At 38.9% G+C, this 17,268-nt stretch overlaps 1 protein-coding gene across 1 annotated transcript; it reads left to right on the forward strand.

Annotated features, from left to right (window-relative positions):
• The first annotated feature begins 608 nt into the window (after positions 1-608).
• LOC118806941 (cytochrome P450 4V2) lies at positions 609-13,730 on the forward strand. The gene is made up of 11 exons (XM_036568666.1): positions 609-883; positions 1,002-1,114; positions 1,424-1,509; positions 1,953-2,143; positions 2,259-2,328; positions 4,690-4,816; positions 7,699-7,869; positions 7,988-8,090; positions 9,566-9,700; positions 10,120-10,299; positions 13,269-13,730. Exons 1-11 carry the CDS (start codon positions 691-693, stop codon positions 13,430-13,432), a joined length of 1,533 nt encoding a protein of 510 aa, XP_036424559.1. The 5' UTR covers positions 609-690; the 3' UTR covers positions 13,433-13,730.
• Positions 13,731-17,268: the final 3,538 nt, after the last annotated feature.

Genomic DNA, 17,268 nt, shown 5'->3' on the forward strand with positions numbered 1-17,268 from the left:
CCAACTGAGAACCACCACAGCACACTGTTAAAAAGCAAAGTCCTGTGTGTTGAGAGCAGTTCAGTGACGGGGGCACCACCCACCTTATCCCTCTTAAATCTATGTCTGTACAATCAATAGTGGATAATGATGCCCGTACAATACAAAAATATGTTTAATCGTGGTGAAGCTCTTTGACAATCCCAAAAAATTAACAAGTCAAAATAACTTTTCTTGATATGCTTTTCCTTTTTAGGGCAGTTGGACTGTCTTCCTCTTGTTTTTCTCTGGGACTTATGCAACACTTAAAAGGTCTTAAAATGCTGGTGTGCAGTCCTGTGTCTCTGTTGAGTTCTCTACATTCTTGTATTGTCATTCTGCTCTGCTTCTCTAAAAACACCATGGCAACAGAAAAAAATGGACTTGGCAGAGCAGTGAAATGGGGGGAAAACACCACTGATTGTGGGAGACATACATTGAGCAATCATCCAAATCAAAGCACAGATTACATGGCAGCACAGCACTTGGTTCTTCTGTTGCCCATCTCCTATCTGTCAATGATTTAGCTACAGGCCATAAACACACGCTGTGACCCAATAATCCTTTTTCTCTGTTTGTAAAGCACTGAAACAGTTAAGTCTGAAGTTCACATAAGACCAACTCGTTCACTGTCTCAGAGGCACTTGCCGAAGCCAACTCCATTACAGCAAAATGGCCATTCTGTTTGGATTATACACCCTGGGGAGCATAACTTCAATCATCCTACTTATTCTGCTGGCATGCATCACATACCATCCACTTAAAAGGTATATACACAAATGGAGTGTGATGAGGCCAATTCCAGGAATGGAGAGTGCCTTCCCAATCATTGGCAATGCTCTGCAGTTCAAAGCCAATGCAGCAGGTAAGGTATTTTGGCCATCTGTTTGCCTTGCCGAGGATGACAATTTGAATAAAGTTGAATGCAGCACGGATGACAAAGAAGTGGCATGTTGAGTTTTATGTTTGTCTGTCTTTTCCAGATTTTTTCAACCAGATTGTTGAGGGCACCAATGAGAACAGGCACAGGCCCCTGGCGAAGGTTTGGGTGGGACCCGTCCCCTTCCTCATCTTATATCATGCAGAGACCATTGAGGTGTGTATTACGGAAGCATAAGCAGCAATATCTGTCCTGCTCTTGCCAACATGATGCGATGAATCATGTTCATATGGTGACTCTATGAGATGCTGAAAAGGCGCCAGCATTTGTTCGATGTTTACAAAAGGGGTTTAGGTCTTAACACCTTAAACCCTTGATCTGTATTTAGATTTTCATTCTAAGGCTTATTATCCAATGAAGTCTTGATCCACTGACAGCTTCCTGCAGTTTAAGGGGTTAAAATAAGTTTTGTTTGTTTGTTTGTTTGTTTCAGGTGACTCATTCCAAACCCTGTTTTTCTTTCAGCCTGTCCTAAGCAGTTCCAGACATCTTGACAAATCCTTTGCCTACAGATACCTAGAACCCTGGCTTGGCACAGGTCTACTGACCAGGTAAAGGTCCAACACCAGATGACAACATATTATTGCTGGTTCTATTATCTACATCAATGTTTTTAGTTAAGAAGTGGCTTCATGTACAGGCAGACCAACATTCTGATCTACCATCCTGTCTCACAAGGGTCTGATATGAAACAAGTACTTTAAAGTGAAATTGAAAGTTTGCTTTTCCTGTATAAGACAGCAAGGCTTGTACAGTCACGACTAACACCGCACAAGAGCTCGTGCCAGTTGGACTGCAGAAATCATACAGGTTCACGGTCAGCAAGACCGGACAACAGGTCACTGTTCATCTGTTATCTGTGGCAGTCTTGACCAAGCATCCACTCTGCTTCCCTCACAGCAATCAGGAAGCAATGGCCATCTAGAGTTTATGGCAAAGCTAGGCTGCAAGAGCTGTCGTGTGCATCTCATGATTTGCCTCCCACACGCTACAGCACAGGAGACAAGTGGCGGAGCCGACGCAAAATGCTGACCCCGACTTTCCACTTCTCCATCCTCACCGACTTCCTGGACGTGATGAACGAACAGAGTGATATTTTGATCCAGAAGATGGAGAAGCATGTAGGCGGAGAGCCATTCAACTGCTTCAGCTACATAACACTCTGTGCTCTGGACATCATATGCGGTTAGATTCCCTCTCTGTAACATCCTCTTCCATTAGCAGTGATTTTGTCCTAACATATCATTATTGAAATTACTTGCCAAATTGTATCGCTAACTGTTTGCTAAAAACCCAACAGAAACTGCAATGGGCAAGAAGATCTACGCTCAAAGCAATGCTGACTCGGAATATGTCAGAAGTGTGTATAAGTAAGTCACATCATTCTGAAGAGCTGTACATTAACAGCTTGGATGGGTTGTTTAATTGTACCCTGGTGCAATACACACACTGCAACATCTGGCCAAACCCAAAGTAGAGAAACCCAATGAACATTGTGAAGCATGCCAACTCACAGTGAGAGCTAGCCAGGCTAAATTACAGCTTCCACATGGCGGGGTTAGTTGTAATGCAACGTTTACAACTAAGCCTCCCCAAATAAACAATGAGAAAAGTCTGTAAATTCAAGTAAATTCATAACATATACCTTTTTGGAAGTTTTATGCAAAGATTCATCAGAAACATACTACAGATGTAAATAAAATATATTTCAATTTTATCGTGCTGATATTTCATGATTTATTTTCTACTTTGTAGTCAAAAATAAATTTGCTGTTTGACACAACCTCTTTTCACTAATCATGCAGTCTTGTGCATGTTTGAAGCTCCCAAGTCAAATTGCTGAGTTTAACATTAAAAATAAAATGTGCCATAACTTTTGCACAGCTTTTGCACATTTTTTGTCTTTTTTCTTTTTTTCCATTATATTATTTTTTAGCAAATAAACAGTAATTGTGCATTAAAATGTGTACAAGTGTGTTCTCTGTGGAGGATAATTTCTGTAAAGCTTCAAATATGTTAAACTCAGCAAATAATTACAAATTATGCAGTAAAAATGCAGAAAATTGCATATTTAAATTTGTTCACTGTATAGGATGTTTTAACTTCTTTTCACTTAGAAAATAAACAAAATGTGCAATTTGACACATGGGGTGCCCAAACCTTTGCATATGACTATATTTATGAATTCTTATGTATTAAGGTTGGGAAGCTTTTCTTGCTCAAACAACATAGAACAGTCCTGAAATAACTGTTTGCATCAATGTATCAAACTTTTTGCTGACTGTTAGAGCCAGACCCTATATCTTGTACAGTTAACCGCGCCTGTAGATTTAGCTGTAACATTTGCGCTCGCTCTGCTTTCAGCTGTATTGTTTGTAAACGGAGGGCACATTGTTCCTTTGCAGCAGAGATGTGCAGATTGCTTGTATAAATTATTTAGTAAAAAAATAAAATGTTAGATTGTGCTTTAGTCTGTCCTACTGCTCAAATGTAATTATGTAATTTCATTGTTATATAATGAATATAATGAATTACATTTTACATTGAATTTACCTTCTGTATCAACAGGTTCAGTTCTTCCCTTCTGTCTTTTTCTATTTGTTTCAGTGTCAAAGTGGCTAAAATATAAAGGATAGTTTCCACAAAAACAAGACTATACAGAACAATAACTTCATCTGATTCAGATGATTTTAAAAGGTTTCCTCTTCTGCGAATGTGGTATGGATTGAAAGTTTAGACAGATTTCTATGTTTATTTCAATGAGCTGCGAGTCAGAAATAATAAAAATCCTTTTGTTATTGCTGGCTAGACAGTGGTATGCAAGAGTTTGGGTGCCCCTAGTCAAATGACATGTTTTGTTGAAGAGAAAATAAGTTAACACGTCCTCTACAGAGAACACATCTCAGCAGAATAATGCACAATTACTGTTCATTTGCTGAATTTACATGTTAAAAAAAATAAAACATACAATGTGACATGCAAAAGGTAGTTTTGTTTTTTCCAATGCATATGCAGAAAAAGGCATATTTAAGATTGTTCCCTGTAGAGGGTGTTAACTTATTTTCATTTCAATCAACAAAACATGTAATTTGGCCAAGGGCGGTCACACTTTACATCTCATCTATGAGTTAAGTTGGCAAAGAAAAATAGCCTGTGGGAGAAAGACACCATGTTCCAAGCTAGAATTTCTGCAAATGACTGAAGCTCTCCATCGCAAACTGCAGTCACAGCAGGTTTATCACGTATGTGAGATATAAATCTACTATAAAGTTGAACTATTCAACCTCTGTACATTGTTTCTGAGGGCATTTAGGTAAAAGCACATCCAAAAAGCCTTACATGCATGGATTTGCACAGCATTTTACAAATATAGATGAAGAAGAAAGAAAGAGAAAGGATGCTGACATTGGATTATAAGCATCTTTTGTTCTAATGTATACATCTCTCAGGAGAATATCTTTATACATATGCCTCATTCTGCAGGCCTAGCAATTGTACTGCTAAAACAGAGCATAAGGGAAAGAGGGAAAGAAATCAGCAATCTATTATTCATCTTCAAGTGCATATAAAAGGTCTTCTTTCTACACAAAACTAAACCATCTTACAAAACCTCTGAGGAGAACTGAATCATCAAAGAGCACAATGCGTAACAGCATATACCTGCCATTCTACTTGGATATGTTAGCAGTGCTTTGTAAAATGTAAACAGATGTACACTGTGACCCCTGTAGGATGAGTGACATCGTCACTAGGAGACAGCGAGCGCCCTGGTGGTGGCCAGAATGGATTTATAATACATTTGGAGAGGGTCAAGAACATGCCAAACGACTCAAGGTCCTGCACTCCTTCACTGCAAGTGTAAGTGACCTTCTCAGCTACAAGATCAAATGATCAAATATTTTAACATGCAACAGAGCCGGAGGAACGTGATGTATTTTTTAGGTAAAAAAAATGGTGCACACTAGACGCTATTGGATGCGCACCAGATACTATTAGGTGAGAACCAGAAACTATGTGGTGAGCTACAGATACTATGTGGCGAGCACTAGATACTATCAGGTGAGAACAAGATACTATGTGGTGAGCACCAGGTACTATCAGGTGAGTAACAAATACTATGTGTAAGCGCTAGAAACTATAAGGTGAGCACCAGATACTAATAGGTGTGCACTAGACACTAATAGATGTGCACTAGATACTATGTGGTGGGCATGAGATACTAATAGGTGTGCACTAGACACTAATAGGTGTGCACTAGATAGCCCTAGTTAGTATAGGGTTTCCGCCAGTTTTAGATGTGCACCTGATAGTATTGGTTGCTCACCACATAGCATGCGGTGCGCACCACTTAGTATCGGATGCTCACTTGATTTTAATCTAAAAAAAAACACTACGTCTCTTCAGGGGCTTCATAATAGTATATGCACTGGCTGTCAAAAAAGTTTGGGGTCACCCTTCTTTTGAATATGTTTTCAGTTAGTAAGCTTGTATTTCTGATCTACCCTCCTGCTGAATTTAAGTCCAGTCTAGCACACCTGCTAATGAACTTCTTCAGCAGTCCTTGATGGCTGGATCAAATGTATTTATGTCGCTAAGGGGGTGGGGGACAGCATGTTAGATGCAGGCTGGATCTAAACTCTGCAGGAAAATAGATTTACAATCGTAGGGAAACGTACCAGGTTGGATTTTCTTTACAGTGGTGGTAATAAAAACCACAAGCTGCAATGTCTGCAATGCAAATACAGCTGATGGATTTATTATCCAAAATAACCAGTGAACCTACACATGTCTTTTTAGTTTTATATGTAATGATGATAATGGTAAAATAGTGGTAAACTGTAGGATTTGCCTTGCATGTACATCTCTGCCATTAGTGTTTTTTAAAAATACACTTAAGCTCAAAAGCTTATGTAAAAAGTATCATAAAACGTGTCTCAGGCATCAGACAATGTATGAACCATTTTATATAATATCGTTCTGTGAGGTACTGTTTAGAGGCATTAACCTGTTTGGATGTCTGGTTAATATCATCACAACTGTGAACATGTGAACAATGGTGTATAGCTGAGAAACAGCAAAGAAACTGTGCTGTTTCTAAGCAATACATCATTAATGTCAAACCACTCTAAAAGACTTTATTGCATTACCAAGAAATGTGGAATTCCCCTGGGAATTAGTCAGTCCAAAACTACAAAACAAAGCTTTTGTATGTATCACACATCACTCAGAAAAATTAAAACGAAGGCAAGGTGTCCCCAAACTTCTGAGGACCCTATATTTTTTACTCTATATTTCATTGAAAATAGTACAAAGACAACATATCAAATGTTGAAACTAAGAAATTTTATTGTTTATTGAAAAACATTTGCCCATTTTGAATTTGATGCAAACAGCACATTCCAAAAAAGTTGGGATGGGGGCAACAAAAGGCTGGTAAAGTTGTGTAATGCTAAAAAAAACTCCTGGTGGTGAATTGGCAACAGGTCAGTAATGTGAAGTTAAGATGGGGAGGGATTCACCACTATATAAAAGGGCAAATAGTGCAACAATTCAAGAATAACGTTTCTCAACATAAAATAGCAAAGAACTTTTGCTGTTCATCATCTGCTGTACATAACAATGTTAAAGATTCAGAGAATCTGGAGAAATCTCTGTATCCAAGGGACAAGGCCAAAAAACAGTATTTGCTGGCCCTCAGGTTGCACTGCATTAAAGACAGACATGATTCTGTAGTGGAAATCTCTGCATGGAACACTTCTGAAAACCACTGTCTGTGAAAACAGTTTGTTGCTCCATCCACAAATGCAAGTGAAAATTCTATAATGCAAAGAAGAAACCATATAGAAACAGGATCCAGAAACCCCGCCACCTTCTCTGGGCCCGAGCTCATTTAAAATGGACTGAGAGGAAGCGGAAAAGTGTTGTTTGGTCTGACAAATCAACATTTGAAATTCTTTTTGAAAATCATGGACACTGTGTCCTCCAGGCTAAAGACCACTCAGCTTGTTATCAGTGCACAGTTCAAAAGCCAGTATTCATGATGGTATAGGGGTGCATTAGTGCACATGGCATGGGTGACATGCACATCTGTAAAGGCACCATTAATGCTGAACGATATATACATGTTTTGGCAACATATGCTGCCATCCAGATGATGTCTTTTTTAGGGAAGGCCTTGATTATTTAAGTAAGACAATGCCAAACCACATCCTGCATGTATTACAACAGCATGGCTCTGTAATAAAAGAGTCCGGGTGTTAAACTGGCCTGCCTCCAGTCCAGACCTGTCACCCACTGATAACATTTGGAGGGTCATGAAATAAAAACTTTGACAAATGAGACCCCAAACAGTTGAGCAGCTGAAATCCTATATCAAACAAGAATGGGAAAACATTTCACTTTCAAAACTACAGCAGTTGGTCTTCTCAGTTCCCAAACACTTACAAAGTGTTGTTAAAAGAAAAGGTGATGAAACACAGTGGTAAACTTGCCCCCACTTTTTTGGAACGTGTTGTTGGCATCAAATTCAAAACGGGCATATATTTTTCAAAAAACAGTAAAATTTCTCAGGTTCAATATTTGATATGTTGGCTTTGTAGTATTATCCTTGAAACTTGAATGGATTTTGTATTTGCAATTGCCCAAGTGCAGTGATAGCTTTGAGCAAAAACACGTACCAGATGGAATTTGACCTAGACTCTCTGAGTCTGTGATGATGTTTGGATGTTTGTGAACTGAAGGTGATCAAAGAGAGAGCAGTGCACATAAGTGAAGGATCAGACAGTGAGTCAGACCACGGCCCAAGAAAGCGTAGGGCTTTCTTGGATATGCTGTTAAAAACCACTGATGATGCTGGCTGCGTGCTGAGTCATGAGGACATTCAGGAGGAAGTGGATACCTTCATGTTCGAGGTAAGAGAAAACACAGCACCATGACAGGTTACAGTTAGCTAGACAAGAAACAAAGATGTTCCTGTGAGCAGAACTGGGCCAGAACATGCATTTACAATCTTTTTATTTCCTCTGAAAGGGCCATGACACCACAGCAGCTGCCTTGAACTGGGCTTTACATTTAATAGGCTCTCATCCAGAGGTCCAGGAGAAAGTGCATGCAGAACTGAAGGAAGTGTTTGGTAATACAATACAGCTTTTGCACCACAGTACCACCACAATGCAGCACAAGTGCTCTTGTAAAATCAATTAGTAGTTGTTCAAAATTAGAGACAGTCATGTGATCTAGCAATTGTTTTGATGATTAACGAGTAAGGTTTAAGATGGTTTATACTGGTTTATACTGGTTTAAGACAGTTTAAGATTGGTGTATACCGGTTTAAGCTGGTTTAGACTTGTTTATACCGATTTAAGATGGTTTATGCTGGTTTATACGGGTTTAAACTGGTTTATACCAGATTAAACTGGTTTATACTGGTTTAAGCTGGTTTATGCTCAAAAAAGCCAGTTAGTGACTTACTGGTTTATACCAGTTTAAGGTGGTTTATACCGGTTTAAGCTGGTTTATGCTCAAAAAAGCCACTTAGTGACTTACTGGTTTATACCAGCTTAAGCTGGTTTATACCGGTTTAAGCCGGTTTGTATCGGTTTAAGTTAGTTTAAGCTGGTCTGAACTCTTTATACCGGTTTAAGCTGGTTTATACTGGTTTAAGCTGGTTTATACCAGTTTAAGATGGTTTATGCTGGTTTATTTCCTTCTCCTTTGATGCTCAGAAAAGCCACTTGGTGCCAGTAGCTCCCCCTTGTGGAGAATCTTCAGCCTGCCAAACACAGATTTAAGTGATTTAAGTGAATGCCCTTCAAACAGGATGTGATAATACTGGTATATGACTGTCCCCATATTGGTAATAGGACCAGCATGTGAACTGTACAGTACATGTAGCTTATTTACAAAAGAAATAATAAAATATTAAAAATTTTCAAAATGAGTTAGATGTCTTTATCCTTCAGTAACTATTATATGCATTAGACAATTATATGCATTAGACAATTTGCGATATATATTGTTAGGAACAATGCTGGCTCTACCCAATAAGTTACATAAGCAGGTGCTTAGGACCCTATGGCTCCCTATCAAGAAGTTTTTACTGCACCATATATGAGAGAGAGGAAAAAAGCAACTGGTTAATCATGTCTCAAAAAAGAATGCACGCAACTGGAAATAAAAATGGACAAAAAAAGGAGGCGGAGAAAAAATCCTGCTTAAGGCCCCTAAAAGGCCAGCTAGTCCTGGTTAGGTAATAACTGACATTAGCTTGCTATTTTGACAAACTGCTAATCTAGGCATGATTCAGTAGTGTGAGGTACTGGGGTGTGATTTGCCATTTCCGTATAGTGCAAAGCGTTAGTTTGATTTGAGACCAATACAGACAAACAGGTACTAGATATTGATGTGTATCTATTGTATAGTACAAGAATATAGCAGTCCCTGAAGAGACTGACTCTCAGTAGTTACCCTGAACTCTTGGTGAAAGAAACCAAACTTAGCATTACTCCTGTTATTGACATTATGGATAAATTACCCTAGGAGTGATCTCTCAGATGCCCTCTCTCTCTCTCTCTCTCTCTCTCTCTCTCTCTCTCTCCTGTCGGGCAGGTTCATCAGAGCGTCATGTGGGGGTGGAGGACCTGAAAAGGCTGCGTTACCTGGAGTGTGTCATCAAGGAGAGCCTGCGCATCTTCCCCTCCGTGCCGTTTTTTGCACGCAGCATCTGCGAGGACTGTCACATAAGTAGGCGACAGCAGACTGTCAGTGTGCCAAACAGCGTGCTGAACGGCACAAGATCACAAAGAGCCGTGCCGTTTGAAGTCACTGCCATTATATGCATCTCAGTGAAACAGCAGATGTCAGGGCTTCTATTTTCGTCTCCCAGTGTCAGATTCTAAGTGGCCCCAACCTTTTTACCTGGTGCAGGAGAATGCATTCAGCCACAAGTTAAATGGAAATGGGAAGGCATAACTGTGTTTTTACCAAGCATTACTCTGGTGTTGCATGGCACAAAGAAATACATTCAGGCTTTTGTCGAGGAATTGTTCATTGTTACATTATGTCAGCTTATTTTTAATTGCTTGAATATCTGAACGATCTCTGACAGTGTTGTTGTAAAACAGTGCTTTGCTTTTTTCCTGTTTTCTGCTACTTTTCTGCAGATGGGTTCAAAGTCCCAGAAGGTGTGAATGCTATGATCATCCCTTACGCTCTTCATCGTGACCCCCGCTTCTTTCCAGAGCCCGAGGAGTTTAGACCTGAACGCTTCCTGCCCGAGAACAGCGTAGGAAGACATCCGTATGCATACATCCCGTTCTCCGCAGGCCCCAGAAACTGCATCGGTAAGAGACAGAGCAAAAGAACAAAAACAGAGACAGGAGGAGACCTTTGCTGTGTGCAGAATCGTACCCTAATCACGATTCCCTACACTGGAGAAGCAGGAGCACTGTATAGAATATAGAACACTATATAGGAGCATTGTATAGAATTCATGATTCAAGAAATTTCGTACACTAACATTGCTTAGTTATACTCTATGTCCGTTGCTTTAACTTCAATAAATTTATTTTAATTTATTTTAAATATATTTTATTCTCTTGTTTTCCTCTGTTTTCTCCTGTTTTCATTTTATTTTTAATTACACTTGAGCATGGTTGTCCTTTCTTTCATTTTTTCATTATTCTTTTATTTTGCTTTTATTTAGGTAAAGCACTTTAAATTGCCTTTGTATATCAAATGTGCTATACACACTGTGCAAAAGTCAGATACGACCCTTCATTTAGGAGATATTTCATATATATTTCATGAGATATTTTTGCTCAGCAAACTGGGTGGCACAGTAAATAATGAATAAAAATTATATCTACTTTTTTTCCTGGTGCTAATAAAGGAATAACCTACTTACTATTATAGTTATTAGCACGTATTAGCCACTTAAATGGAAATGAAATGAAATAAATAAGGGTGATCTCTGACTTTTGCACAGGACTGTAAGTAAACTTGCTGTGCCTTTCCTTAAAGTTTAAGGAACCTCCACATAATTTAAAGGCCCAATTAAACTAAAATAGTGCAATATATAGTGAAAAATAATCAGTGGTCCCTCTTGCACTTCTTAAGCATGCCAGGTGTCAACATGCTTATTAAATGTACAGGATCTCTAAATGGTACCATGTTGATTTGCCAGCATAGCCTTGAATACTATACTATAGTATAGTATACTACAGTACTATCGATATATAAATACTGTGTAGTATCGCAGAATCGCCTGCATGGTGATATCATTGTTATGATAGTATCATATCACAGGTAACTTGGTGATTCCCACCCTTTGTAGTGAATAGGGCCCAGTTTCTGAAACAGCCTCACTCTCTCACTCTTTATGAATTCCCATAATGGCATAAAAGGCCTATAAGGCTGTGACCTGTAACTTTGTGAAGGACTGTCACAGGCTTCTGATCGCAGTGACAAACTTGGTGCTAAATTTCCAGGCCAAGGTTACTGTGTTTTATCAGACAGGTCACATCACATTACCGGCGCCACTTGTTATGATATGGCACCCCACCGCCATCGCACTCCAATTCTTCCGCGGGCGTCTACTATGCCCCCGGAATCAATCATCCGTTTAGCGCAGCCCCGCTGAAAGAGAGGAGCGCTGCTAACTTCTCTCCCACATTCATCTCCAGAGAGTGCGGGCCTGTCTCCCACCGCTGAATGAGACAGATTGTCTCTCACCAAGTGGTGCTGGCAGCTCCAGCCCACTGGCCACACAAGAGGAGCAGCATCTAACGAGGGAGAGAGGGATAGAGAGAGAGAAAGAGAGCGAGAGAGAGAGAGAGAGAGAGGCAACTTGCCTTTGGAGATAAATCGTTTCAGCTCTCTGTTGTCATGTCCACTGCCTCCCAGCGCTCAACTGAAACTCAGAATGCAAAAGCTCCAGATGAGAGCATAGAGAGGTATAAATTAATTCCTGTGTATTTGTGCATGTGCGTGTTTGGTTTTGTATGTTTTCAGGACAAAAATGTCCGAAAAATCAGACAACTACAAACTCAGAATGAACTTTTTATAGTGCATTTAAAAAAAGGCTAGATTTTTCATGTTAGAAAGCTGAAACTGTTGTTAATGAGGTTAAGGTAAGGGTTAGGGTTTAGGTTTAGTAAATATACATATGTGTTAGGGATGTAACAACACCACATACCGTATTGCATCAAATTGCATCACAGCTTATCATATTCATAGTATCATAGTTTTTCCACCGGGCATTGCAGAACAATACGGTACGGTTACAAATCTGTGATCACACACGTTGTCATTTTCACTGTAAAGTGAGCCGTACTGTACCTGAGTACCTGTGCTGAACTTGTTTACCCTTCTCACTGATGCACCAAGCATACTAAGTATGAACGTGTGGGTGGTGCTAATAATAGTTAATAGGTCAAAGCAATCATCACACGGTCACTCCTCACTCGCCACTCGCCTATAAGAGCTCCTCTATTGTTGCTGCTGTTGTTTGTGTTTACTCTTAATGCTAAATTCATGTGAGAAATCATGTGACCACACAAAGCAAAGAGGATTCCACCTACTCAACCAGGGTAGGGATAGTTCAGGGTTTGGATGTGTAACTGTACCATGCTGTATTGTACTGTCCAGTGGAAAAAAGTTATATTACATTGTATCATTTTATTGTGACTAGCATGCTAGCTTGTGGCTAGTGCATTACACTTAAAAAAATGAAATGTTGTTTAGTTATTACTATACTGCTGAGCTGTTGTAGAGTCACGCTCAAGAGTAGGGTAACTTGGGGATAGTAGGGTAGATGGTAACTTGCTCTTATAGCCAACAACGACATGGCTGGGCTGTTAACTGTGGAGTATAAGAAAGATGCACCCACAAAGGAAGGTTTTCTGGGGGCGGGAACAACACAAGGAGGTGGAGTAAAACAAGTAAAACAGTTTGCAAAATAGATGATGCCAGGAGCCGATGGGAAAGACGTTGATTTATACTCAACAAGCTTTCGCTTGTGGCTAGAGCATTAGACACTAACAGCAAAGCTTTTGTTTCAAATATTGCACTTTTTTACTATCGCTATCATAAGAAAACCTCATATTTTCCAATGCAAGTTAATATAATGAGATTATATTTTATGTAGTTTCTTTGTTCATTCATCATGAAATGTTCCCACAATGTGAAGGGAAGCTGGCGCTATCAAATGATTGTTAAAAAAAGGGTTTAATATGACAGCATCTATCTATGACTCCACATTCTGACACTGTGTAAAAGCAAGTGTATGTGTGTGTTGTGTGTGTGGCTCCAGGCCAGCGCTTCGCTATGATGGAGGAGAAGGTGGTTCTTGCTGCTGTATTGCGTCACTTTGACGTGCAGGCATGTCAGAGTCGTGAGGAGCTGAGACCCCTGGGGGAGCTCATCCTGCGTCCAGAGAAGGGCATTTGGATCAGACTGAACAAAAGGGCCAACTGAACCTCAGCCACTAAATCTTCCATGCAAGCTCTTCATGTAGTGGAGACGTCTTTGCCATTGCTCATTTTGTGGTAAATTATAGTCTGTGCAAACACCTACAAGGCAAATATGAGGCACAGCAATTCTCTAGTAGCCCATTTAAGAGCCAAGTGTAGTATTCAGTGCACTTGAACTCACTGATCCAGTGCTTTTATCAAAAATCAATAGGTTGTCAATATTATCCTACAGTAAAAGCTTCAGTCAATGCATTATCCAATACATTGTATGTACACAGGATAAACATTCATAAAGATCCAAATTGTTTCCTGTTTTCCTTATGCAGTATTAGAAAAAAGATGGTTCATCAGTCCAACCTAAAAATACTTAATGTGGTAAATAGTTCTACTAGTTTTATTCAACTCAAATAAACTTTGAATGAAACAATGCGAAGAAAAGTTTATTTTAGACGAACAAAAGGAGTATTTAACATCAAATAACACCACAAAAACACTTAAACTCAACTTCTACCCTGTTCTGCTTGTAACATTGCAGAAATATAGTGTGGACCTCTGATTAAGTACTTAATGCATCTCAAACATGTGTCCATTGCTTGGGTTTAATTGATGACCACTTGGCTAGACTGTAAAATCACTCATATCAAAGTTCTTCTTCTTCTCATTACTATTATTGTCATTACAGATATTTGTTTCAATGTTCAGATCAGACAAGCTGATTTTAACTGAATGCTTTAAAAAGGATCAAATTAAATCCGAAGTTTTGCTTATAAACATCTTTTGGTGCTGAAATAACCCAGTATGTATTTTGAATGAGCTCCAACATAGTTTCAATATTGGTCAGACTATTAGCTTCTCAAATTCCCCTTGTCTCCAGCTCAGCTGTAGAATATCCAAACAATAAAGCTACTGGCACCGCCGTCCTTGGAGCTCTTCATTACTGGGCCGGCCCCAGGATTTGTTTTCCGTAGGTGAAAACAAACCTTTGGCAGGAGAACCATCTGACTAAATAGGCTTCGGTGCCATACTGATTTCCCTTATTGCATTCCTACTACACATTTCCAATATCAGTAACATTTTCACCTACGTGAAGCTCGTTACAATGGAATTTATTGTGTATTTTTAATATCATTCAGGCACGACCATCTACTTGACTGCATATTACCTTATGCCAAAAATCATTCTAGGAAAAGCATCAAGTGGGTCATTTTTCATTATTTGCACTCAAATATCGGTTATGAATTTCAAAGGGTTTAAATTAGCTGAAGTGCATTTCCATTTCAGTAAAACAAAGAAAAGAGGTCTGTTTGCTAGACGTCAGATTGTGCCCAGTAATGGCAAAGCCAGGTTCAGCACGGTCAGGCCTTTGTTGTTGATTGGGACTATCTATTATCTTTCTATAATGTGAGGCATGATAATTGTTCAAATACTTCTATTGACTCACAGGCACGATAAAAAACCTCAGCTCAGATTCCGGCACACATTCATTACAGCAGGTGAGTGCAAGCAAATTGCATTGTGATATGGAGGATATCTTATAATCATCTTCTAATTGTAGTGTAATTAGTGCAGCAATAACAACACCGTCTGGGGGTAAACACACAATTAACAACACAGCATTTCATGACATCTGTGCTGTCATTATTCCTCCACTGGTGCAACGTCAACATCAGTCACACTTTAAGCTTGTTTTGATGCCTCTCAACTAATTAAAATGATATCAAAATCAGTTTTGCCGCATTCTGTGTCACACAGCAGTGCTGGATCACATTTTTTTGTGGGGTAACTAAATGTTGACTGAGAGTCTAACTTTTGGCTCTAGCATTCTGTGTCAATCTAGGACAAACTTTTAAAGGACTCACATCCTACAATGTTCTTGTAGTATTAACCATTATTTCAACTGAAAGCACATTTAACGTCTCATTAAATGGGTTTGGTTAGCTTTCTATTGTAGTCCACTTATAGCATTTGTGTGGAAAAATTTATAAATTAATAATTTATTTTTATGTAACAATTTTTCCAATCTCTTTTTTATCGCTTAGAATTAAACAGCCTGTTTTCGTGATTGTGCCTTTAAGACTTATGTGTAAATGAGCTCTGTTCAGATTTGCTGCCCTGCATTGAATACCATTCAGAAAGCAGCCTGGGCTGAAACATTCCTTATAACTTTAGTGTGAATGGGCGGAGTTAAACTGCTGTGGGCTGAATAGGCTGATATACGTACAGTTAATACAGAACAAGCTATCTTTTGCAGCTTAGTTTCAGCATATGGACTGTACAGACTGAGTATATTTGGAAATTTTAACGTGTATATTAATGTTAATGTGTATATACTACATTGTTTAGTCGTTTAGTTCAGAAACGTGAGGAAAAGGTTCTTGACACTTGCACGACTCATTTACATAATACATTCTTTAGATAATTATACATTTTAAGGTTCTTTAGGGAACCAACCATATGTCTCCTATGACATCAGCACAAATAATGCTTTTTGGCACCTTTATTTTTAAGAGTGTATCAGTTTAAGATTCTTTACTACTAGACAACATTGGTGGCGTCTGAATTCGGTAAACCTTTGTATGTGCATAAATCCACAAATCCTTTGGCTCGATGTTTAGGTCTCAAATGCAAAATCAACATTATACTGATGAAGATATGATGAAAATACATAATTCCTTCACATCCTTGGACGACACATCCTTCCCCAAGTGTTGACTGAGTTCTCTTTAAATACTCTTTAAGGGTGATTGCAGTCAACAGAATCATCTATACAGGGAAGAGGTCTGAAGCACAATCAATGTCACAAAGTGTTCTTTTGCAAGTTTCATGCAAGTTGAATTACACATTTCCACCAGAGAGGTCTCCAAATCCACACAAAGCTGCAATATTTTTTTCTGTGGTTTTGGGATTTTTCTTCATATACATGAAAACCTGAACAATTTATGACTGCAAACATGCATTAGTGAGATCTTTTGTTTTCTTTCCTCCTCCAAGCTAAAATCTTTCCAAATAGAATCATGATTTATTTTCTCCACCCCTATTAGAGACATAGCTAATGAATAATGACATAACACAATTAAAAGAGGAACGCATTGACTGCATACTGCAAATATAGCAGAGTGATACCGTGTAGTATGGGCTAACATCACAATAATGCAAACTGAGAAAGACAGTAAAATGTAGCAGACATTGCAGATGGCAGGACGGCAGTGCTAATCTTCATCTTGGGGCATTTCTTTAAATCATGATTTATCACAGTTTCTCACAGCGAGAGAGAGACAGTATCATCCTACAAACATCCAACATTCGTAAACTAGAGAACCAGACATGTGAAGGTCAAAAACAAGGGAAACACTAGGAACAAATTCAGGAACTAGAAAACCAGACAACTAGAACAGCCTGTGTCCAGAGTCCACACATTTTTGTTGTTTTACCTAAGTGCACAGTAATGTGGTGCACTGTTTAAAAAGAAGGTTCTTTAGTAAAGATAATGGGTTGACATAGAACCATGAACACTCAAAGAACCATTTGACTGCTTATAGGGTTCTCTGCATCGTGTAAGTGGTTCTTCAGATTGATGAAGAATGTGTTGTGTTCTATAGCACCAAAAAGGGTTTTTCTATTGTTATGATGTCAAGCTTGCAATAATAGGAAAACTATTTTTGGTGCTATATAGAACCCTTTTGAAAAAGTTCTATATAGAACCATAAGCAACACATTTTTCATCAATCTGAAGAGCCATTTAACCATTCAAAGACCCCTTTAAGCATGCAAGTGGTTCTTTCAGTGTTCCTGGTTCTATATAGAACCATTGTCTTAAGAACCATCCTTTTTAACAGTGTG

Source organism: Colossoma macropomum, unplaced genomic scaffold (genome assembly GCF_904425465.1).
Source record: "Colossoma macropomum unplaced genomic scaffold, Colossoma_macropomum, whole genome shotgun sequence".
NCBI lineage: Eukaryota > Metazoa > Chordata > Actinopteri > Characiformes > Serrasalmidae > Colossoma > Colossoma macropomum.

What these genes read in the sequence shown, in the direction of transcription:
- LOC118806941 (XM_036568666.1), top strand. Translation starts at nt 691, where the DNA reads ATGGCCATTCTGTTTGGATTATACACCCTGGGGAGCATAACTTCAATC. An exon ending in GGCACAGGTCTACTGACCAG is followed by an intron (nt 1,510 to 1,952) that starts GTAAAGGTCCAA and finishes CACACGCTACAG; the next exon opens with CACAGGAGACAAGTGGCGGA. An exon ending in TGCTCTGGACATCATATGCG is followed by an intron (nt 2,144 to 2,258) that starts GTTAGATTCCCT and finishes AAAACCCAACAG; the next exon opens with AAACTGCAATGGGCAAGAAG.